This window comes from Thamnophis sirtalis, unplaced genomic scaffold (genome assembly GCF_051295495.1).
Source record: "Thamnophis sirtalis isolate CommonGarterSnake01/CBP01778 unplaced genomic scaffold, rThaSir2_p1.2 scaffold_6, whole genome shotgun sequence".
Lineage (NCBI taxonomy): Eukaryota > Metazoa > Chordata > Lepidosauria > Squamata > Natricidae > Thamnophis > Thamnophis sirtalis.
Genome location: NW_028261386.1, coordinates 6,947,315 through 6,972,968, shown reverse-complemented (window position 1 = coordinate 6,972,968; position 25,654 = coordinate 6,947,315). Strand labels below are relative to the sequence as shown.

At 41.0% G+C, this 25,654-nt stretch overlaps 1 protein-coding gene across 1 annotated transcript; it reads right to left on the bottom strand.

The window, feature by feature from the left end:
- Nucleotides 1–2,088: 2,088 nt before the first annotated feature.
- Nucleotides 2,089–20,405, bottom strand: WSB1 (WD repeat and SOCS box containing 1). Its single transcript, XM_014062472.2, has 9 exons — nucleotides 20,257–20,405; nucleotides 16,809–16,977; nucleotides 15,440–15,708; nucleotides 12,362–12,493; nucleotides 11,532–11,632; nucleotides 8,513–8,685; nucleotides 7,558–7,671; nucleotides 5,204–5,311; nucleotides 2,089–3,421 (listed from the first exon to the last, which is right to left on the bottom strand). Exons 1-9 carry the CDS (start codon nucleotides 20,294–20,296, stop codon nucleotides 3,262–3,264), a joined length of 1,266 nt encoding a protein of 421 aa, XP_013917947.1. The 5' UTR covers nucleotides 20,297–20,405; the 3' UTR covers nucleotides 2,089–3,261.
- Between the last annotated feature and the right edge of the window lie 5,249 nt (nucleotides 20,406–25,654).

Sequence of the window (25,654 nt, the reverse complement as noted above, 5' to 3'; positions counted from 1 at the left end):
CTTCCTGCCTTCCATCTGTTTTTTTTTTCCCCCCTGTTCAACCTTCAGGAAACGCTTCTTGAATCATCCTTCCAGCCTTGGAAGATTTCCATTGTTTTTGTTCTCCTGTCCAATTTTTTTAGCAGGCCCACCAGCCTACGCAAAATTGTGGTTTCTATTCCTTCCATGCTATATATGCCAAGTTAGGAGGGTATATAAAGATTGGTACCCAATTTTCCAGCTCTTGAATGCCATCAAATTGTCCATGTGGTGGAATCTCCAGCTAGATTAGAGGGAGGGGTCAAAGAAGGATCAGGTTTAGTCATTGCAGTGCAATAAGTGGCACCAGCTGGACCTTTCCTGCAGCAGTGGGATTCATATAAATTTACCACCTTTTCACAAATGTGTGTGTGTGTCAGGCCTGCAGCCGGTTCCTTTTAGGATCTTTGGCCTGCCACACTAATATTCTATTCTACTATGCTGTTTCATTAGTGGGAAAATGGGAGGGGGGATTGTACAGTTAGATGCTATGTAGCCATAACATTCTTTCTAGAAAGCCAAGGTCACCCTTTGTCTCTGCACCTGACCAGAACTAGATGGGTGGAACTGCCAGCATGGCAGAGGAAGATTGGGCCATGTGAGGGACTGGTGGGTGTGGGGGCAAGATCTTGAACTTTCTACTAGGTGGAGAACATCAGGAAGCTTTCAGATTCGGGTTTTCCCAGATCTGCCAACATGGCTCTCTTAATAAATTGGAACTTTGAGCAATACTTTGCCTCGGACTCTAATTTAATTTTGGATGTTATTTGGAACCCTGACAGCGTGTGCATGTTCATGTCATGCGCCTTCTGTGCATGCGTTTGGCTTGCGCACACAGTGTGCACACATGTGCATGGTGTCAAAAACGAGACTACACAGGACGTTTTGGAGCTGGGCGGGACCAGCGACAGGTTGCCACTACTGGTTAGGGTGAACCAGTCCAAACACCACCCTTCTCCCCCGGAATCCCTGAAGCCATATCTTGTGATTTCCAAGGGAATGCAGGAAGTCCGGCCAGATCCTTGTGAACATAGCTGACTAGCAACTAACTGTTGAAACTCTTCAATGAGAATTTCTGGTTGCTTTGTCCGTCTACCTCTCATGCGAATTCATGAAAGATGAATGTCAAAATCTCACAGGAATTGTCAAGCTCAAGAGTCTGCGGTTCTCAGTTGAAGACAGTGTGGGGTCATTCATTGTTATTGAAATATTGCGCATTACCTACTGATCAAATGAAAACTTGTCTTTTGCAATTGAAATCTATTTTTCTGTAGCCTACTTTCTGGAGATCAAGAGGTGGATTCTTTTTGAATGACACCTTTTGTGGGACGTTATGAATTGATGATTTATAAATAGCTCCCTGCTCACCAGAGATATCCTGGGGCAGCTAAGAAATAACAAGTCAAGTTAAAAATAGTAATTGAATGGAATTTTGGGCTGAACTTTTTTCAAAATGAATTCATTTCAGGATTAAAAATGAGACAGGTTGGATTTAAGATGACAATAACTTAACAGAAGGGCACAAGGCGCAACTCTCCTCCCCAATTCCTTTCTTGTTTATTTACCATATTTTTCAGAGTATAAGATGTACCTGTGTATAAGACGCACCAAGATTTTGAAGAGGAAAACAAGAAAGAAAGAAAAACCAATTTTTGCCCTCCCTGGCCCCCAGGTGCACTCTGCAAGCCTCTCAAACCCTCTGTGCACCCTGTTTTTGTGAAAAACAGGCCCATTTTTGGCGACACGCAGGGTGGGGTTTTGGGAGGCCAAAAATGGCTGTATCGGTGTATAAGAACTAATCTTCTGATTATCCTCACTGCCTTCTCCAAATCTGGAGAATGGAAAATGATTCCCAGAATTGGATACCATATATACCACAGAAAGAAGTGGAAGAATCAATCCATAGGATTTGGAAATTACATTTCCGCTTATCCAGTCTAAAACAGCATTTGTCCTTTAGAAACACGTAACGGTGGTTAATACCTTCAAAATAATTAAGTTTAGGTTGTAACACAAATTGCACATCTTTTCTTGTTCACTCCGCATGTAAATAATCAGCCTTTGAATGGTGGGTTTTTTTTTTTTTTGGTACAATGATTTAATATACATATAAAAAAAAATTCAAACAAAATAGTCAGGCATTTTAAGCAATGCATACATTCTTGTATCTGCATGTCCAGATAAACTGGAAGGCAAGAGCTAGGAAGAACTAAGTTGTCTGTCTTTGGTAGTTCACCTAGCCTTTTGCCTTGATATGACAAAGCCTCACAGGATAATGAAAAAGAAAAGCTTGTGGAAAACTCATTTACTGGAAGTCTTTAGGCAGGAATTCAAAAGTTTTAAGGACCTCACATGCTCCCAAACAAACTTTTGCTGCAAAATTAAGGCCTCCTTGGGAAAGGAGATATCCCTGCTAAATGAACTGTCCATCCTGTGTTGGGGGCTTCAAGAAAATTCCCTGTTTCTACCTTTGTAAGATCAGGGATGGGCAACTATGGCCCCTTTATGGCCTGTGGACTTCAACTCCCAGCATCCCTGAGCCAGCTATGATGTTCCTGAGCTATGCCAGCTCAGGAATGCTGGGAATTGAAGTCCACAGGTCATAGAAGGCCATAATTGCCCACCCCTATTGTAAGATGACCACCACAGGGTCGGCTTTGTATAGCTCACTTAATGTACACGACAAAAGCTGCTCAAGATTTTGTCAGCATTTATCTAACATGAGAATTATTTTACACAGCACCGGTTTTGCTGGTGGCTCCAGAGACAACAGACATGTGAATGTATGGGCTGGATGTATTGTGCAAGTTGGTATAATGGTTCTTACATCGGGGGGGGGGGAGAGGCAAACACTGGTCTTAGAGGCTTTTATACTGTGAATATACCCTCATGCACACACTTATATACACGTGGACTCCTCTCTGTGCATGCAAGCTACACACTAGTTAAAAAAAAGCAACCTCAAAAGATATACATGGATAGCACATAGCAGCTTACATCCAATTATGTACAAGGTTTCACAGTTAAGAGCTTTCTTTTGAAAAAGCTATTCCACAACTTCGGGACACATACCTACTCTGATGTTTTTCTATAAATAATACCTTTACAAATTGAAAGTGGTCCATATTTGGAAACTTGATGATCTAGTCTCAGGGAATAAAGCCATGTTAAAAACCTGTGGACCACTGAAGCTCAAAGGCTTTAAAAAGCCTGATGCTCTTTTATTCATTTCCGATGGTTTTTCTAACTCCGGTAGGAAAGGAAAGAGATGATGGCAGAAGGAACAGGCAAGGTCTCCACTTTTCTTGTAGGCATCACCCGTCTGACAGCCATCCGACACAAATGCTGGAGGCTGGGAATGTGTTTGGGAGAGGTCCAGAAATACACACTTCCGTCCTGTGTTCTGTGGTGGGGGAAAAAACCCATACAGAAATAAATTAAGTGCCATGCATTTGCTTTCTCTCCAAGGAATACTAGTTGTCGTAGAGACTGCAATCCTCATTCTCAGCTGTTGGACTTCATCTCCCAGAATTCACGAGCCAGTACTAGCGCAAAGTGTGGCTGTGTGAGCTATATTGGGTGCCCCAAAGAACGGTACAATAACACCCTTGATCTGTGAACTGCATTGGGTACTGGTTTGCTTCCAGGTCTAATTCAAGATTTTGGGACATCACCCATAAAGCCCTGCATGGCATAGGGCCAGGCTACTTATAAAACTGGCTTTGCCCCATTGTATCAGCCTGTCCCACGTACTTAATCAGGCAGGGAAGGTATGTTGTAGACCAATCAAAAAAATCCAACTGGTGTGGTCTAGGAAGAGAGCCTTCCCCTACACTATGGAATATCCTTCCCCCGGAAGTTAGCGGCCCCTGGCTTTCCATTGAGTCAAAATTTGGCTCTGCGAACTTGCATGGGAGGCACAAAAGATCATCCAATCATGGGGCTGCTGGTACGGTTCCAACTGGTATGATTGGAACGGGCCCGGGGTTACCCACATGGATGCATGTGGCACACACTCACGCACGCATTGTAGCTGCAAACGGCGCTTCTGCAAGCCTCCGCGACGCTCCAGCTGCTTGGCGGAGCATCGCACAGGTGCTGTATGCGCCAGGCGCATAAGCGCCGAAAGCTTTAAAACACGGTTAAGAAGCTCGGATGGGCCCTCTGGAGCACTGGAACGGTACCCAGTGCTCCAGGTAGGCTCTGGTATGCCTGTACCCGGGCGTACCGCCTGCAACCCACCATTGGTGCCCTGAGAACCCTCCCTCTGCCTTTATTGATCAACTTTAAGTTAAATTGCCTTCTTGGAATTTTGTGACCCTTTGAAATTGTTGTAGTTTTATAATCTTATAATTTTAAGTTTTTAAATCCTAAATTAATTTCAATATTTAATTCTAATTTTACATGCTATTTTGTATTATATTGCACACCACCCAAGGCTCCTCTTTGAGGGAGAAGGGCGATCTAGAAACACAAAATATTACATACATATGTTACATACATACATCATTTCTTAACTCTTGCTAGAGGACAATGGTTTGGATCCAGAAAACCCATCTAACTCGTCTGCTGCCAAGATCATTAATACCGCCCAGCTAACGATTATGCAATTTGTGATACCAAAATACTTTTTTAAAAATAGTCAAATCTTGAGAGATCTTGGCTGACTGTAGGATGCCCTTGAAACTTGCAAGGGCACAACAGAACTTGTTTGATTTTATGGGGTCAGAAAAGGACCTGGAAGTTGGGCACACTTTGTATTCTGCGCTGGGTTCCTGGAGGGTATAAAGGTGGGATCTAAAGCTAACAAATAAGTTAAAATGGTAGCTCTTCTTTTGAAACACACACACACACTGCTTGGGATGTGAAGGCCAGAGCCATATCACTGCAAAAAGGAAGGCTATTCACATGGAGGTAGTTTGATATAGTGGTTAAGGTGTCAGCTTAGAAACCAGGATACAGTGAGTTTTAGGATGAAAGCCCGTTGGTCCAGTCACTCACTCTCAATTCACTGAGTTGTTGTTGTGGGGAAAGCGGGAAGAGGAAGGAATATCATATATGTTTGTCACCTTGAATTACTTGTAAATAAAAGCTGGATAAAAGTCAAATGAACAGAGAGACAAACAATAGAGTAAAAGTAAGCAATTGTAAATGTAAAATATTTTCTCTTGCAAAGTCTCCTTACCCAGCAGCTAAAACACTGCCATCAGTAGAAAAGGCACAGCAAAGCCCATTCTTTAAAGGTGCAACTTGCACAGGGTAATCCTCATCAATTCTCCAGAACCGAACCAGCCTGAAAGAAACAGCAGCAGACGAATTAGAGGCTTGATTGAGATGTCTCTTGCAAACTGATGGCTTCCAGAGGATTCTTGAAGTAACGGAGAAGCCATGAAAGAACATAAATACACAGTCTGGGTGTGGCTTTGGATCAGCCAACTGGATGCAAACTGTAAAAATAGTTTTGAGTCCAGGCCAGAACTGTAACCCAAGTAAGCACTTCAGACAAGTCCCTTCCTCGTTCTAATAAAGATAAAGAGAGGAAAGGGAGGAAACACATTCAGACTTGCAAGATTTTGTTCATTAAAACCTTATAACAAAAGTGATATTAGCTTCTATACTTTGTTTTCCTGGTCTGGTCTACTTGGGAGAGCTGACAGCTGCTAAGTAACAAGCCATGTTTAAAGCACAGTAACTGGTTTATGCAAAATATTCAAACTCAGCAGCAATCCAAAGTAATGTACACCTTTTATAGGAGCAAAGGGGAAATTATATTTCTTGCTGAAACAGAAGATTGAGGCTTGTTTTTTTTCCTGTGCTTGGACTCCCACACTTCCGCAGAGTTTTAGAGGTGGGCAGGGGACTGTCCCCTGGTACCTCAAACCAATTTAAGGGTCATTTTGTGAAGTATGCAACTACAATTGCATACGTGGCCACTGCCAAATTATGAGGTACACAATTGTCTTATTTAAGAGTAGCATTCTGGACTTCAGTATGTTCATACCCAAATCTTCCCTTATCCAATTTATGCATCTTTTACTCAACTGCCTAGACCAGGGGTATCAAACACAAGGCCCACGGGCCAGATTCAGCCCACAATCTGGTCGGATTCGGCCTGCGGGATTGTCCTGGAAAATGGGCCCAATCTACCCTGAGCGAAGAGGAAACATGCCAGCAGTTTGGGGAGTGGTGTCAAGCTGGCCACGCCAACCCATTCCCCGCCCCCCCTCCCCCAAGGTCAACCACAGCCGATGCGGCCCTCAATGAAATGGAGTTTAACACCCCTGGTCTAGACTCTAAGGAGATTCTCAATCATTTAGGTCATGATTGTCCCGAAGGTGCTTTTTTCAAAAGGCAACTGGATTTTCTTGGTTTTTTTCTTTCTTTCTTGAAAACTTTTTGCTCCTCATCCAAGAAGCTTCTTCAATGCTAAATGACCAATCAGTTAGAACTGAAGAAGCTTGGATGAGACACAAAAAAATTTCAAGGAAGCAAAAAAACATAAGAGAGTCCTGTTGCCTTTTAGAAAAAGCACCTTTGGGACTTGTATTCAGCTGTATCTCTGGAAAGCCTTACAGGATGACAATGGGCTCTGACTTATCTTTCTTTCCCTGGAGACCATGACACTGAGAGCATTCTCCCCGGCATGCTCTAATCCAATGTGTTGCCAACAGTACAAATCCCAGTGAAAGATTGCAATTGTACTTTGAGGTGTGATGAACCAGATCTTTCAGGCCCATCCGCCTCATCTGCTCTTATTACAATGGCAGGTTATTTTATGGTTTCCTTACAAGCTGAACTCCAGAGGGCACTGACTATTTTCGAGCATCTGTTAGCAGACAGAAATGCCTCACACATATATAATGTGTTGTACTTCATTAAACTTTTGACAGTTTTCTTTTCCTTTTCCTTTCTAATATGGATTAACCTTTGATGCTTAATGATTACTCAGGGCTGACCATAGTCACTGAGTCATCACAGTTCTATTTTACTTCCTGAATGGGCACACTTTCTGATAGAAAGCATGCTGTGGAATTCTGGGAGTTGAGGTTCACAGGTTATAAAGGGGCCATGGTTCTCCACCCCTGATCTAGATTATCCCACAACTTTCCCAGGCATGGCTGATTAGGATATAAGGCTAATCCATTCTATGACAGCAAGCAGCAACATTTGTTAAATCCTATCCTTGGAACATAACAGCTGACATCCTTTCTTGATTTTTAAGGGAGCTTTCAAAGCATTTTTAAAACCCAATTTTGGCTTTAAAAAAAATCATTTGAGATATTTGCCTTTCTTGCTGATTATACTTGACATTATCTTATCTTGCCTGTGGTTCAGTTACTGCTCATGCAGCCACTGTAGAAAACGAAATTATAAATAAATGATTATATTTTAATCTGATTATCATGGATCACCTTTAATGGCAGTTAGGGCCGTATTTTTCTCATCCACTTAAATGAACCAGTGGCAGGGTTTAACGAACAAGATTATTTTCTCGACTAGCAAGAACCAGCAAAATCCAGTGCGCTTCGCTATACGTACTTATCATCAGCAAGTGTTGCAATATGCAGTCCATCATGACTGAAAGATACAGATCTGACCCAGCGGTCATTTGCTCCTCCAGCAAATATTGGAGTTGGAGGGGGAAACAGATGCCTGTGGACAAAAATGAAACTTTTATATCAAAGCTTTGGAAGCAGCTGCATTTTATTTAATCATTTAAGATCTACAACAGAGGTCCCTGGGATCTGTGATCAAGTGGTGGAGAATGAAGGAAGATCTATGCAGCACTTCCAGCTTCAACTGCAGAAGACTCTTCCAAAATCTCTCCTTTTCAATATGCTTGGACAGAAGCCAACATTTTAATTAGGATTCTTTCTGTTTACGTTCAAAGAGGAAGAGACTTTGTCCAAAGCATCTTAGGACTACTTGACCTACAAGGTGTAGACTAGTTTAAAGCAATGCACCAAACGACATGCAGCAATACTACAATGTTCGTAAATGTGAAAAAGGTTCACAAGTCAATTTTTCCACTGCCATTGTAACAGTCACTAAATGAACTGTTGTAAGTTGAGCACCACCTATACTGATGTGCAGAAGTCAATAAATTGCCACCAGTTTTAACAGTTCACAGAATCCGAAGTCTCCAAAATGGGTCAGAGCTTTCCTATATTCTTTTAATTTCAAGAATGCTTCCCACTGCTGCCCCATAAGAAGCAGCAGTCAGTGCTTATAGGGGTTTCCAAATTGCCCAGGGAGAAGGGGTTTTTTTTTTTGGGTGGGGGTGGGGAGTCTGGGGTACAGAAAATATCAAGACGGAAAAAGAAGGGGAAGATCCATTCTGCATGAACAAAATTGAACGCACCCTATTGTTCCCCTATATTGTCATTGCTCTGTGCCTACCCATGCTGACTGGGGAATTCTGGGAGTTGACGTTCATACATCTTGAAGTTGGCAAAGTTAAGAAAGAGTGGACCAGACTAAGGCACAGGCTTACCCAAACTCCATCAATATTGCTCCAATATGGGGGTCCCAGATGTAGACACGGGTGTCGTAAGATGCAGTAGCCAGCAAGGCTCCATCCGGGGAAAACTCACAGGCTACAACATCGTGGTGATGCCCCTCCAGTTTTCGGATGAGGGTGTATTTATCCATATTCCAAAGCAATACCTGTAATCAAAACAAGGCCCTGTTATAGTTCTGCTCAATTCCAGGGGAAGCATTTTCACACACACACCCCTCCCCCACCCCAGATCTTTGTACTAGTACTTGGAATTAAAATTAAAGGCCAAGCACAATGGCCAACTACTACAATTAAAGAGTACGCTCAGTATCGTACTCGGAATTACAGAAATTAAAAGTATACATGCAATGCTAACAATGTTAAGTGTTATTCGTAATGTAAGCCAATAATATATAAAGATAAGTATCAAATGGAAATTTAATGGTGTAGGGTACTTAACTGAATGGCATGTAATATTTATCTACCTTTAAAATGTAATAGGGTTAAAGTACTAACATCTCTATTCTGTTCAATTATCTACCCCAAATTTAAGAAATATACAGACAGAAAAAAAAAAGGAAGGTTAACATATTGTTACTCCCGTGGAATTCCCTGTGAGTTTAAGACCACTTGTTTACAAGGGGCTTGGATCGCCAACGACAGCCTAGGAAGAGAAACAGATACTGCAAGCAAAAACAGGTATTGTCACAGCCAAATGACATGACTTGGCAAAAATAAAAATCAATCCAAGTTATTAAAAGTATGGACATTTTAAGCTTACTTTTAAGCATAAAAATCAAACATTATTGCCAGGCTCTTTCCTTTAAATAAGGTTTCAATAAATTAAAGCATTTCTACTGGCAGGCATGGCTCAAACACAGTTTACGTGCATTTAAATGTTTTTTTTGTTACATTGGGGTCAATTTTAAGCACGTCTGGGAGAATCTAACTATCAAATTTATACTACACACTTCGGTGTATTATCAACAGTCTAGCAACAAAAACAAATCTGCACAGAAGAGGGATTGTAGTTGTTATTTTAATAACACAATTTTTTAAAAAAACTTATATATATTGTAAATCACTCTGAGCCTTAACACTAGGCAGAGCTTTTAAAACATACGATCGCACAACATGAATTTGTGCATAATGGGTAGAGCAAGTAAGTTCTTTAAATCTCTGTTACGTTACTATAACAAAACTTTGTTAAATCAGCTACAGTAAACTGACAATTGCCTCAAAGTTACCAGACTCCAACATTCCGTAGGAATGAAATACTAAAGCATTAAAGTTGATAAGTTTTTTTTTTCTTTAAAAAGGAGTCCGTGGCTCTCACCAATGAGAAAATAAAAAAGAAAAGAAAGGGAAAAAAAAGCAGAAGGTGGACATCAACCAGCACCTGCGTACGTACAGTACACCCTGCAGCCGAATGCAAGGTTACTTCGTCCTATGGTAAAGTTCGCCTCCAGCCTGGTAGCCGGAGGTGCCAATCTTTCTGCCCAGCTAACACCATTGTGCGCTTGTCTGAGTGGTGCCAGCTTACCCTCAATCACACCAATATTGCTGCCACCACCTGTGACAGGGAAAGCAAGAAGCTTATGGAAAACACACAGCCTAAAAGATCAAGGCATACATCCACATCTGTTCTGTTTAAGACTTTACTGACTAGTCCGCCCTTTCTATGCCGCTGCTTCATAATTTTAAAATATGTTCCCCACCCACCCACCCCCACCATGCTAACCTGGCTAAGCTGCTAAGCCGAAGCCAGGATTCTTGCTAGCCCAGAGGATGGACAACTTGGTCAACACTGAAGGCCACTGCAGAAGAATTTAAAAATTGATTAATAGCCGCAACACCCTCCAAAAGCCAAAACATTCTTTTTGCAAGAATTTGACTGGGGTAAGTCTGTACTTAAGAGCTGTGCAATTATGCAATGCCATAAAATCAAATTCTGAAATGGTGGCTCTGAAGGAGGATACAAAACCACACCCCAAACTCTTTTTCTATTTTTGTTTTAAACAGGATCTGTTTTTTTTAAAGAAATGTTTAATCCAAAAGCTGTACGACAGTGAATCTGGGCCATCCCCCCAGCTCATTGCAAGCCTTGGATTTTACTCATTATTTTTCCAGGCTTATAGCCAACCATTTATTTTAGAAATTTTAACTTTTTGCAGGAAATGTAGAATTCCCGATCCCAACAAAACTCTCGACACCATATAAATAAGCCTCAGGAGACACAAGTTGCCCACCCGTATAAGAGTTCAATCTGGAATTTATTATGGTATATATATAAGAAACTCAGTCTCACATATGCTTCTCAAAACTTAAGTTTCACTGATTAAAACTAATGGCTTCCATCCCAAGCTAGTTCTACAACTTCCAGTCTTCACAACCGGAGTCTCTCAAGATGTTTTTCCAATAGCATCAACTGACCATTTGCTCTCGTGATTGGACTGTCCCATATTAAAGAACATCTGGAGAGAATCAGGTTGGAGAAGGCCCTTTATGTTGAAAGTTAACTTAATTCTGAACTTTGCAGCAGGGCATTGCAATTTTATTTAAAACTAATATATCATAGTAGCTCTTTACAAGGCACAAGGGTTGCTTGTAGTTAAATACCAACCAGGAATGCTACTGTATTGTTATAGGAGAGCAGCCCAGGCTTTAGGAGGAAAATATAAGAAGCACCAAGAACAAAACATATATTTCTACTAATATTAAACCATTTCTTCTTAAACTGGAATTTGTATTTTATTTGTAAAGAATTATGGAACAGATGGAGACATGCAAAGATTCATTTTCTCTGAATCTAAAAGCAATGCAGTGTCAGCTCAGTAACACCTAACTGAGCAACCTTATGCTAATTACTGTAAATATTTTGGTCATGCAAATCCTCACATCATCAACAAAGCAGCATGACGCCAAGCACAAACATATTTTATTTTAAGATTCCAAATTATTCTTTGTTCACAATTGAAATACCAACTGAAGATCATGAAACTTTGATACCTACTGTTTTATTGGTTCCCACAGAGCAAAGGATGGAAGAATCAGGAGAAAAAGCACAGCTATACACCCAGTTTGGGTGTCCTCTTAATACTTTCATCATATTTCCTGGAAAATTAAGAGAAGAAAATGGATCGGTCTCAATCACTCTCTGAATTAGTGGTTTGGAACTTTGTCCACTGTTCTTTCTCTGCCTGAAGTTAAACTAGTTGCGCACTTAAAAAGAAGATTTTAACACCACAGTCAAGTAGAAATGATGAAAAATACAAAAAAAGTGTTATATTATTGGGGAATATACTAGCCCAGTTCTTATCATGTTCCTGATAGTAGCAGGAGACTGGACCTTTATTAAAGTGAATAGGAAAAAAACCCAGCTTGCTAACTTCTCACTAAGAAGGTGGCACCATTTAATAGGCAGCAACAACTTTTAAAAGTGAATTGTAGCAATTTCCCTACATGTATGGAATCAAATTTCAATACATCCGAGGTAGGTTTCACAGGTACAGAGCATCATTTCAAAACTCCATTCAATTTATTTAGAACATGCTGCTGTTACTAAATAAGTGGCTCCCTGGTCTTTTATCATCCCTTGTAGTAAAAGGATCTGTGATATATTTCCTGCCAAGGACCACATGTAAACTTTTAAGAAGCGTGCCACCAGGTACAAACCAAAAAGGGCTAGGTCTTTTATATGCCTTAATTTTAATTTAAGATAGTACAGCAATTTGTGGTGTATTTATTATATTACAACAGTGGCGATTCTAGGAGAATTAGAGCACCCAAGATTTTGATGACTGTAGGCTCTATAACACAGTTGTCTCTTTCCCGAAAACATACCATCATCCTTTAGATCCCACACTCGTAATGTTTTGTCTCTTGAGGCCGATACTAGTATCAGGCTGCCATCAGGGGCAAAAGTCAAGTGTCTGACAACTTCAGTATGGTCCATTAAGTTAAGGAGGAGCTTCCCTGTTGGAAAAATGCATTTTAGTCTTCAAATTGCACTTAGGTCTATCTGCTTGATATTCCATAGTTAAGGCAGAGGACAAAGGTCATCCTATGAAATTATTGCAGCAATTGAGATTAAATTGAGACACTGTAATAGTTTTCCTTTCTCTATTATTACTTTGAACATATAATTCATATACATTTATAAATCTTGAAAGGTAATTGTAAAAAGTAATCCAATGCCACGAAACCCAAATTTTTATATTGTCTCTGCTTGCAAGCAATTGAGTGCTATTTTATGTTTTATAATATTAATATAGGAAGTTTTAAATCAAAATCATATGCAACACTGCCTACAACTTCGACAGAATAGCTCAAACACCCTGTAAATTCTCTGTGACAACAAAAAAAAAAATTAGATGGTATAACTTTCCACATTCTTTAGCCAAAATAGGGAATAAATTATTGTACTGGAGCCTTTGAGAAACAAAGTGTATCTATTTTACCCTCAGCCTCCAGAATTCTCACTTCACAAAATAGGCCTGGAACCTTTGGAAAATTCCCAAATTGTTATAGTTAAAATAGAGATTTCACCCCCAAAAGATTGTCCATCCATGTTTGCCACACAAGAGAAGTGTGCAGGGATGGGTCGCCATTCTACGGGCACTTTGAGTTCTGTTACCATGAGGTGGGCAAAATGGCTGCCTGAGAAAACTTGCTTATTCATAAAATGGCTGACAGGTTAACCATCGCCAGTTACAAAACAGCCATTTATCCGAGGGTGAACTAGACGCAGTGTTTTTCAACCTTGGCAACGTGAAGATGTCTGGACTTCAACTCCCAGAATTCCCCAGCCAGCATTCGCTGGCTGGGGAATTCTGGGAGTTGAAGTCCAGACATCTTCAAGTTGCCAAGGTTGAAAAACACTGAACTAGAGGACTAAGATATTCTCTATTGCTATAATGAGATATTTGTGGGCCCAACACCCCACCCCCATAATTAGGAGGCTTCCCCTATTAGAAGCAGTTTTCTATTTAAATAATCAGGGGGAGCAGAGAGATTGATGGGTAGAAAAGACAAAAATAATTTAATATCCCAAGATGTGCACAAAACGGAACAAATCACTTGAGGAAGTCCTGCCGAACCGTTCAAGGTTGGCTATCGTTCAGCATAAAAAAATGTTACTGTGGTTCCAGATTTGGACTGGGAAAATACTCATAGGAATCCCAGAATCATTTTCCAAAGTAGAAGACTGGTGCACCCAGATGTCTCACTGGCTTATTCCCATCTCTCATTTTCCTATCATAATTTATAATAAAGAGCCGAGGTGGCGCAGTGGTTAAATGCAGCACTGCAGGCTACTTCAGCTGACTGCAGTTCTGCAGTTCAAATCTCACCGGCTCAGGGTTGACTCAGCCTTCCATCCTTCCGAGGTGGGTAAAATGAGGACCCGGATTGTTGTTGGGGGCAATATGCTGACTCTGTAAACCGCTTAGAGAGGGCTGAAAGCCCTACAAAGCACTATATAAGTCTAACTGCTATTGCTATAATTTCTTTCCTCCACCATTTCTCAACCTCACACAACTTTGGGGTTCCCTTCCTTTCTACCTTCTCCTACAAACACTCCCACCTGGACAATTCCACTTCAATCTGTTTCGAGAACAATCCCCAACCCCCTTTCTCTCTGATCCAGACCAAACATGCATATTACAGCTTTTACATGAACCACCCAAAACCAGCTGTGCTTGTACAGAACAGTTTGTGCACACATTCTTTTGCACGCTTCCTCTGTGTTGCCTGTCCCTGACCTTCATGGCAGTCCTTCAAATATTTGAAGGCAGTTATTGCACCACCCCTGGTTGTCCTTTTCTGATGCTAAACAAATCCAGTTCTTTCAATATCCCTTTTGAGCCCTAGGTCCTTATATTTAACTAATGAGTTATTTACACACCACTTATATTTGTTTTGGGTTTTTTTTTTTTAAGAAACCTTTGATCCCAAATAGGCCTCCTTTAAGTCAATATACTTGAGCTATCTACTGGATAAACTTTATAAAAAAGTGCCAGGATAACTTATCTCCCAAGTAGTTTCAAGATTTTAATACAAAAGCCACTGGTTCAACTTTTAAGGTTTATGCAGCACAATGCTGTTTGTATTTCAATTTTGAAGAATTGGGCATCAACTTGTATTCAGATTAAATAAAAGTTAAACTGGGCAAAAATTACACTTGGAAAGACACTTTTCAGGAAGTGAAATAATTTATCCTAAAGGAACACATACAACAGTAGCTTACAAATAACAAGTCTTTATAATTATTGTATGCCATTCTTCCTTCTCTTCTAAATAAAAAAACAGAAATGTTTCTCCAGATATCACTAGATTCCTCTCAATTCCAACCAATAAGACAAGTATTTTATTATTTATTCAACAAATGTATATAGCCACCCACTCACATATAGGTAACTACTGGCACCCTACAAAATTGAAAAAATCCATTATATAATAAAATCCATTGCAACACCCCCCACCCACTCGCAATGGCAGCAACAACACAATCAAATTTGCCATTTGATTAGCTCCATCACCATTCATGATGCCCAGGCCTGCTAACAAATCTACCTTAGGGCCTTTCAGAAAAGCAGGAGAGTGGGGGCGGGCACAAATGTACCTCAGGGAGAATAGAATGTTCCATAAAGAATGGGCCGCCACCAAGAAGGCCCTTTATCATAGTCCCACAGGATGATAGTCTTTAATCAGTGGGACCTATAACCTGCCCTGTCTTCCAGTTCTGGTGGGCTGAATAGAAGTAATAGAGAAGAGAGAGCCCTTCAAATAACCTGGTCCCAAATCATGGAGGTGTAAGGCTGGTAGAAGCTGTACTATGGCAACATCTGAAGGGGGCTAACCTTATTGTTATTTTAGAAGGAAAGCAAGACACCTGAGCTCTGTCAAAATGTCCTTCCTTACCTGTATAGGCATCCCATATTTTGATGCGTCCATTGGCTAAGCCTGTTGCTAATAGAAGCTGGTCTTGACCAAATCTGAACCGGTGCCATTCTATATTCACACAACGACTCTGTTTCTCAGGTACTGATGATCCAAATGCAAGACTCCAGACTATGTCGCCACAATCTATGACTTGTTCACAGGGCTTGTTTTTCTGGTCGCCATCACTGTTCTGCCTTGAAAGCTTGGAATGATTTAAATTGGCAAAATTCTTTACACCGTGCAATGAGCTGTGGGTAACAAAATTAAGGGTAAATGTTTTGCAAGAGCAAGGTCCTAAAGGCATGCCATTTTATTTAAATATCCTGTTATAAACCATTATAACATCCCACTCCTTTGGACTTTAAAGTCCCAAGAACATCAAGAAAGGGACTATGGTTTTCTAGTAAACTCATACAAAAACATTTCTTTATGGAGGTGGTCAGCAGACAACACTAACATCAATCACCCCGTAATATTGCAATCCAGCATTTAATGCATGAAGAAAGATGATGCATTTTAGCTAGAAGAAAGCATTTTCTCTCTATCCTTGAGAAACAGGCCACTGCTTTGGACAGAAACAAAGCAGAGAGCATATCAAGGCCAAGGTAGAATTAATCCATGTCTTCTAGATTAAAATCCATATGTCCACCACTGAGCTACAACTAGCTTGCTTCATGCGGAAGTATGATTAAGCCGAAGAACCACATCCTTTTCTTTAGTTCCCATAATCCTTTGGGGAATCTCTCTCTAAGGCTTATTGAATTAGATCAGGGGTGACAAACTCATGGGCTGGCCGCATTACGGGCTGGCCACGCCCACTCCGGTTTTAGCGAAGGGGAAAAAAATAGCAATATGTCATGTGATGATGCAAGTTTGACACTCTTGGATTATATGCTCTCTTCTGTTGAGAACAGAGCAGCCTTTCCTAACATGAGGGATTTGGAGAATTTATCCAATATTATTTAGAAGACCAAAAGGTGGAGAAGGTTAGAATGGGTAATCCTCATGAAGCCAACGAGAAAAGACACAACAAACTGAAACCATATTTTAACTACTGTACTGTGGTAAGACATTACACAACTGCTTGGTAAATATAGTAGTGTGTTATGCAGACTTAAGATACTGTGGTTTTAAGTTACAGTTAACGTGCCATGACATATGCTATGTTTAAACAAACCATAATATAACACAATGTATATATTCAGGCAAAATATGATTGAGTTCAATCTGCTATATTTCCCTGATATTGTATTTAATTTAAATTTTGAAAAAATCCATAATAGGAAGACTGTAGGAAGGTCTCAAGACAAATAAACAAATAAGATTTTTCTAAGCCAGCCATACTCACAAATTCTTAAGGCACTGAGACCAGGGGACAAGCTTTACTATGCGATGGCCTTGTGACCAAGCAAAGTAGGAGCCATCTGGAGCAAAAGCAACTGTCCAGTTTTCACGGCCACACTTCTTATCGAAAGGAGAAGCTGGAGCTAAGAGTTCTCCTACTGTCCGTGACCTTCCTAAAAAAATAAAAGTTCATCATTTGTCAGACATTCAATAGGTATAACTTCATACCAGAAGTTACATTTTTTGAATAATTGTGCACGTGCAATCTGATTCTGCTTTTAATTCCCTACAACAGTATATAAAAAAATATAAGCACACAATTTCAAAGTCAGAAACATGATAACCAACATAAATCTGAATAGAATCTAAGCATATCAAAAAGAAAATGACGTCATTTCAAAAATTACAAGGGACAAAAAGTTGCAATTCCTCCTGCTACCACATTCAGCACAAGTTAGATACCACAATTGAGGATCAGAAACTATGTGTGGTTTTTTTTAAAATTGTTATTGCTGCTTTGAGTCAGATGACTACATAGACAAATCCATGAAGGTGTTGGGTTGCATTTTTGGAAGTGGGTTGCTCTTGTCATCATCCAAAGACAGAGTGAGCCAGTCACGCAGCCAGATGGTTTCATGCCTAAAACAGGACCTGAACCCAGGTTTCCCTGCTCCTACCTAGAATAAGCACCTTAACCATTGGACCAAACTAGATGTAGAACTGGAAAGTAATTTATTGCACTATTTATTCAAATAACCACAACATCTTTAGTATCAATGAAAAGTCGTATCACTTTGCAGATCATTTTACAAAAGCAAACAATTTGTATCCTTTATGTGCCTGAGGTTTTCAAGCAGTTTTGTTCCTTCCAAGGACTTGTGAAATTGAATACGGAAGTTTTAGTAATTGTTTCTATACTGAAATAATTCATCCAGACTCCCTGAAATTATGATTTGTCTGCTACAGCAGATCTATTGTCTCCTTGGGTATCTTAAAAATTAATAAAATTATCAAAAAGCTAAGGTACAATCAATTTATTCACCTTTAATATGTCACAATTTGTGTTTGAGTTGAATTCTCATATCTGAGTCTGTTACTTTAAACTACACACTCTGTTTTTATGTGTACTGTATGCTATAATTTCCTGGGAAGGGACAAAAGAATATTATGGAGAACACATAAATTGTTAGAAAATTGAAATCATACTCGTGAAAGGAAGAACATCCATGATATATCAAAGGTCTATGGAGATTCTTAGCCATCCAGGTCATGGTTGTCCCAACGGTGCCTTCCAACAGGCACCTGGATTTCCTTGTTTTTTTCTTGGAGATGTTTCCTCATCTCATCCAAGCTTATTCAGTTCTCTTCTTCAGAACTGAAGAAGGTTCTTGGATGAGAAGCAAAATGTCCTCAAAGAAAAAACAAAGTCCAGTTGCCTTTTGAAAACAACCTCTGGAACATGGTACGGCAAGCAACACAAAGTATTACTGGCTATTATGCAGGCTGAAGGCAGCATTTTATGCCTTGCCATTATCTATAGATGCAAGTACAGACAAAGATAAAAACTGCTGTCTTATACTTATTCCCATTTGATCAAATCTCTGATGCCAGCCTCTTTCAGTCCCTTATCTCCACTCCCATGTTTCTTGTCTTGTGATTGGTCTCTAAGTCCACACCCACCCGCCTCCACTTCAATTTGGAACCCAAATATAAACCACAGCTAATTTCGTTTTGTTCAGCCTTGGTTTCTCTAGATGGTCTAAACCAGTGGTTACCAACTGGTGGTCTGTGGACAATTGGTGCTCCGTGAGAACATTTTGGTAGTCCGCAGAAAAATTATTTGCACTTTTTATATTGCACTAAATACTATTTATGTTTTTTAAAAAATCATATTAGTGATCCGCGGGATTTAAAATTATGAATTTAGTGGTCCCTGAGGTCTAAAAGGTTGGTAACCTCTTGTCTAAACCACCAATCCCCTCTTCCAATCCAAAAATAGGGCCACCATCAACTCATTCTCCAAATGCCTCCTGCCAGCTGAAAAACTCCATTCAAGACAATTACATCTGCTCAACAGCCAGCATGACCTTCTCCAGATGTGTTGGGGCTACAGTCCATGTCGTCTACTTTTTAGGGTGCAAAGGGGGAATGGTGTGAACTATCTTTCTATAGCTGCAGACACTACAAGCCCTCAACTCTGACCACAAAGTCTCTACTGTCAAGGGCCCCCGCCTCCCCTTCCATCATTCCACCCACCCACATCCTTCAAATAACTGAGGGGTCAGGAGGAGTCTCCTTAGCCACTATTTTTAGAATGGCAGGTCTGCAATGGGCAAAGCCAAAGATTATCTTACAGTGGAGCTATTATTAGGGTCACCACAACCTTCCTCCCAATAAATAAATATAGGGCTGCTTCCAATATCCACCCAGATGCAATTCCTCGGAAATGGGCCGGATCATTCCTATTAAGGCGGAAGCAGACTGACACCCCACCTTGCAAGCCCACATCAAGTTCCTCTTCTTTTGCCTGCACACGGCTTGGCTTTGCTTTCCATGTACACGATTACAGGCAGTCCTCAACTTACGACCACAATTGTGGCCAAACTTTCTGTTAAGTGAGAAACATGTTGTCAGTTTTGCCCCCATTTTACGACTATTATTATTATTATTATTTTTTGCCAGGTTTGTGAAGCACTGGAGTTGTAAAATTGTAAAATTGGTAAACTGGTTGTTAAAGCGAATCTGACTTTCCCCATTGACTTCGCTTGACTCCTGAGACACTGCAACCATAATAAATGTGACTCAGTCATCAAGCATTCAAAGTATGAAAAACAGTCCTGTCCCTTTTTTCAGCGGCGGCGTAACGTCGGTCACTGAACTGTTGTTATAAGTCGAGGACTCCCTGTATTCCTCCTAAGACACATGGAAGTGCTGACATCTGCATTTATAGTATACAAGTACACATGGCCCCAACAGTTCCTATTGCGCACCATTATTCTTTCCAGGAAAACGAAGCTTTTGTTCACATGGCAGAATACTCAGGCATTTAATTTTTTTCCCTTTTTAAAAAAAAAATAAAAGTGGCGTTAAGGGCTAGCCAAGAGACACTGCCCTTCCCCAACCTGGCGCCCACGAGTCTCATTATTTGTCTCCCAAGAGGCAAACCGTGACTGAGACCAACATCAGCTGCCACGCAAATAATCGGGAAAATGCCAGACGGAGGAAATTGAGGTTACTTACCTTGGAATAAGACCATCTCCAATAAAATTAATGAGATTTCGTTAAGCATGCATGCACAACATGAAGCTTCTCTCCCCCCCTCCCCAAACAGGCCGGTCGATCTATACACACCCAACGGATTTCTTCCCAACCGTTCCGCCGTTTATTAACCATAACCCTAGCAACGAAACGTTTTCTTTAAAAAAAAGAACCGTGAACGGGCTCTTTCTTACCAATGAGCTTCTCGTTAACACTCGGAGGAAAGCTGGCCATCTACGGAGCGGCCCTTCACTCCGGCTCTGAACTAAAATGAAATAAAACAAACGGTTGGGGAGGAAAAAAGACAGGTCTGTCAACCTCTCCCACTCGCAGCCAAAGAAAGACAGACAAAATGGCCGGCGCGGGAAGCCTTATAAAGAGGGGGGCGTGGCTTGGCGGGGAGCCACCAAGCCGCGCCCCTTGCGTGAAGTGGGAAGGAGGGGAAGATGCTCGTCCGGTGTTCCTTTCGGCCCCTTAACGGGGTGAAAATCTCTTGTTTCTTTCAGGCTCCCCCCCCCTTTTAAGTTAGAATACGATAGGCCCACCAGGGAAGATGCTCCATTGGAAGAATCCATTATGTGAAGAAAAGGAGGAATAGAGGCTATTACTAGGGCTAACCAGCCTTTTCACGCATTGGGGCATTAATTTCCTCTCTAGGCAATAAAGTCTCTCAAGCTTGAAATTTGTACCCATGCAGAGCTAGATGGGTACTTGGTTGGGGAAAGATGATTTAATTATAAACTATACTAGTAGCTGGATATCCGTGCTATGCCAGGAAGAGAAATTCAGGTCACAATCTGTTGGCTCAGTGGTGGTTGGAGAGTGAAACACATAAGGGAATATCATTCCTGCCGCCTTGAGTCCGGAAGCAATTCCATAGGTGGAAGGTATAGACATTTTGGTGAGGTAAGGAACCCTGGACCGTTCCTGAGTGAAGGAATGGAATGTCTGCCAGTTTGAGCTGAGGTAAGGGAATGTGAGGCAACTGGCAGTTGGAACAGAGTTTTTTTCAGGTGGGGAGGGGGAGTAGAACTCCTTAGCATCAGAGCGTGTTAATTACTGTATAAGAAAGACTAATGATCTGATGGTCATTTCGAAAAATCCTTTAGTGAGCACCTAGAAGCCAAGAGGAACGTACGTGCCAAATTTCAGGTTTGTAGGCTTTATGGTTCTGGAAATTTCGTGATGACTAAATGGTACTTGCCTTTTATACATAGAAATTCAATTGAGGGACCACCAGTTTAATATTGTGTATATACTTGTATGTGTATAAGTCAGTGTCGACTCCTCATGACTGCTTGGACTAGTCCTTTCATCCTTTTGATAACATTTTTGGAAGTGGTTTGTCCTTGCCTTCTTCCTAGGGCTTAGAGAGAATGACTGACCCAAGCTGGCTTTGTGACCAATTCAGGATTAGAATTCATATCTTTTGGTTTTGAGCCCTGAGCCTTAACCACTGCACCAAACTGGTTCTCATAGTGGACTTAATTTCTCCCAAAATCCTTCAATCAATGGTTAGTGTTGCTAGCACATCACAGATGGGTTTGCACAACCCATGAAAGATGTGTTGGTTACATTTTAAGACTGATCAGTTTCAATCTCAGGCTGGCTTATGGCTTCTTGTGTTTACTTACTCTAGGGTTTAACACACTGATTCATAAACTTCACCTTTTAAAGACTTGTGGACTTCATCTCCCACAATACCCCAGCCAGCCCAGCCACCAATGTTGAAGTTTATCCATCTTAAAATTCCAACCCAACATACTTTTATTGGGATATGACTTGTTAAATTAAAGCTGCAGTAGTCAAATAAGATAGTTGGGGGGGGGGGGGGGAGAAAAATGTTGTATTCTACCTTGAAAAGTATGAAAGGTGGATAACATTTAATCAATAAAGGAATAACCACTAATTTATTTGTGTCTTCCTTTTCTCTAAGAATACAAGACTACTTACATGGGATTTTGTAGAGAGATGTACTGTAATTTTCATATCCAAAAAGTGAAAAATGCTTTAGATTCACACATTGCATACCTTCCCTTCCTTCATTTTATCACAACAACAACAACAACAACCCTGTGAGGTTGGTTGGGCTGAGAGGGAAAGGCTGGCCCAAGATCACCCAGTAAATTTGCAGTGGGAATATTAATATTTTTAATCTCTCAGTTGTCATCGAATGTTTGTGCTAACAGTTCTGAGATTAGATTTTCATTTTAACCAGCACACAATTATCTCTGTTTCCTCCCACATATTTATTGTTCTGCATTTAATGAAGACCTCCAAAGTCCCTTCTAGCCCTATTATTCTATGATTCTGATGTTTTGATCCTAACAGTAGAGGCCTAAGGGGGGGGCGGAATGTGCCTCAAATGACCTGAAATAACTCTTTCATTATGTCAAGATGGACCTTAACCGCACCCTTTTCTTGGCATTTGCTAAATATGAAACCATTGGAGATCTGGAAACTTTTTCAGTATGTCCTCTGTTCCGTTAAGATTTATGGCTGTCAAAAAGTACTCCAAATATGTACTCCCAGCCGTCAGGAAAATTGCAGCAAGCAAATTTAGCTTTAGCTGCCGATGATGAAAATGAAGCATGCAGTGAATTCTTGTGAAAGAGCTCCATTTTAAAAGGCAACTTTCGTCACTCTTAATTTCACAAGGCAAACCATTTCGACAACAAACCAAATTACAACCTCAGGCTCCTATTGGGTTCAAAATTCCTAAATGAAACGGTTTAAGCAGCAGTGGTGAAGTTTATTTACTGGCACTAATGTTGATTTGAATAAGAAGTGCTTATGAAAGGTGGCTCAGTGGCTAAGACGCTGAGCTTGTCGATCAGAAAGGTCAGCAGTTCAGTGGTTCGAATGCCTAGCGCCACGTAACAGAGTGTGCTCCCATTACTTGTCCCAGCTTCTGCCAACCTATGAGTTCGAAAGTACGTAAAAAATGCAAGTAGAAAAATAGGAACCACCTTTGGTGGGAAGGTAACCGCGTTCCATGCGCCTTCGCCGTTTAGTCATGCCAGCCATATGACCACAGAGACAGTGCTGGCTCTTCGGCTTTGAAACGGAGATGAGCACCACCCCTAGAGTCAGGAACAACTAGCACATAATGTATGTGCAAGGGGGGGGGGGACACCATATGAAATTAAGATGAGCCTTAGCTATCCCAGAAACAAGCAGCACTGTTTTTAGAACTTAAGGCAGCCAAACTTTATGTGGAAACTCTGCAGGATGCTATCACGAGATGAGACTTTGACTTTCAAGCCCATAAACTGATTCTGCAGAATGGGTATCCTGAATCTAGCAGGGCTTCTTATTGTATTTAGAAATAAAATTAACGTGGGCTTCCACTTAAGTGTTCTACTCTCCTCCCAAACCATCAAAACTCTGATTCCAAAATCCTGTCTTGATATAGCACCTGTATTAATTACAGGTAGTCCTTGACTTATGACTACAATTGGGACCAGAAGTTCCATTGCTAAGCAAAATAGTTATTAAGTGAGTTACACCTGCTTTTTTTGGCCTTTTGCCACGGTTGTTAAGCATGCAGTCATTAAGCAAATTCAGCTTCTCCCATTGACTGTTGGAAGCCAGCTGGATGCAAATGATAATACCATGAACATGGGACAGTGAGAGATTTGAGATTTGTTTTATTTATATGCCGCCCTATTCCGGGAGGGACTCAGGGCGGCGAACAACTCAAGTGGGGAAAGGGAACACAGAGTACAATACAAGTAATTAAAATAGCCAAGAGTCACACAGCCACACAGGTCGAGACGGGAAGGGAACTCATCAACCCCAGGCCTGCCGGCACAGCCAGGTTTTGACGGCTTTTCAGAAGGCCTGGAGAGAGGTGAGGGTCCGAATCTCTGCGGGGAGTTCGTTCCAAAGGGCCGGAGCTGCCACAGAGAAGGCCCTCCCCCGGGTGGTAGCCAGATGGCATTGGCTGGTAGACGGAACCTGGAGGAGGCCGACCCTGTGTGATCTAATGGGTCTTTGGGAGGTAATTGGCTCCCAAATTGGTAACAGTGCTGGTTGCCAAGTGCCAGAATTTTGATGACATGACAATAGAGATGCTGTGATGGTCTTAAGTAAGAGGCCTGGTCTTAAGTCACTTTTTTCAATGCTTTTATAACTTTGAACGGTCGCTAAACAAATGATTAAGTCAAGGACTATCTTTACACCCGTGGCATGACAAAACTGCGGTCCACTAAAGCGCGCCCGATTAAAGCGCGTACCTAATGTCATCAGCAGCGCGACAAATACGACCGCGGAGAAAAAAGGGCGCTTTAAAAAGCGCTTTTAAAGCAAGCCGATTCACGTTAAGGTAAGGGTTAGGGTTAGGGTTAGGGTTAGGGTTAGGGTTAGGGTTAGGTTTAGGGTGAGGTTAAGCGTTAGGGTTAGGTTTAGGGTTAGGTTAAGGGTTAGCGTTAGGTTTAGGGTTAGGTTAAGGGTTAGGTTTAGGGTTAGGTTTAGGGTTAGGTTAAGGGTTAGGTTTAGGGTTAGGTTTAGGGTTAGGTTTCGGGGGATTAGGTTTAGGTTTACGCGTTAATTTTAGCTTTACCGCTCACCGTGCTTTTTTCGTCGCGCTGTGATGACGTCAGGTACGCGGTTTCGTCGAGCGCGCTTTAGTCGAGCGCGGTTTTGTGGTGGAATGCATAACTGACTTATTTCTCATTCTGATATTAGCTAAAAAAAGCTTTCTCAATGAACTAGAATGGTTATTATTAAAATTCTTGACTGTATCAGCAGGAACATGTTTGGGAAATGATTCATCCCAGCCACTCAACGGTCACTCTCAGAAAGAGTCATCTGGAAGATGATATCCTTCAGAGTTGAATGACTTGATGCACGTCCTCACAAATGTTTCAAGCCCAACAGAAAGACTATGTCTTTGCGCTGAGTAACCCCTTGATATTCCTTAAACAAACAAACAACAAGACTGTCCAGGCTGTAATTCAGTGATTGCTTTTCTTCTTTTCGCATACAAAAGTAACATTTCAATCTTTGGTATGCTGGGTGGGAAAAAAACGTCTTAGTTAGCAAGATTAGGAATGAACTGTAACAATCAGAAATTCAGTCCTACATTTGTTCAAAGGAGTGATTCAAAGATGCTTTTTCCTGCATAGATGGGGATGACCCAGTTCGTGCTTTTGATTCTACCCTGGGAATCTCATGCCTTAATTTTAGAACTAAGAAGTGAACATGTGAAAAATTGTTGCCTGACACATGAAACAACAACACATCAGTGGGCACATTGTCATCATGGCTGGTCTAGAGATAGAAGAACTAGGGGCAACATGACAGCAGTATTCCAGTATTTGAGGGGTTGCCACAAAGAAGGGGGGGGGTGTCAACCTATTTTCCAAAACACCAGAAGGCAAAACAAGAAACAATGAATGGAAATTAATCAAGGAGCAAAACAATCTGGAATTAAGGAGAAAATTCCTAAGAGTGAGGACAATTAACCAGTGGAAGAAGAGTTTGCCTTCAGAAGTTGTGGGTGCTTCATCACTGGAGGTTTTTAAGAAAAGACTGGACAAAGACTGGGAAAACTTTATGTTAGACATTAAAATGAAAAATTAACCTCTT

Bases quoted from the DNA above. Each gene is read 5' to 3' on its own strand.
- WSB1 (XM_014062472.2), bottom strand. From the start codon at position 20,296: ATGGCCAGCTTTCCTCCGAGTGTTAACGAGAAGCTCATTG. The intron at 15,709-16,808 runs GTGAGTATGGCT...TGTTACCCACAG, and splicing joins TCTCAGTGCCTTAAGAATTT to CTCATTGCACGGTGTAAAGA. The intron at 11,633-12,361 runs GTATGTTTTCGG...TTAATTTTCCAG, and splicing joins GTGGGATCTAAAGGATGATG to GAAATATGATGAAAGTATTA.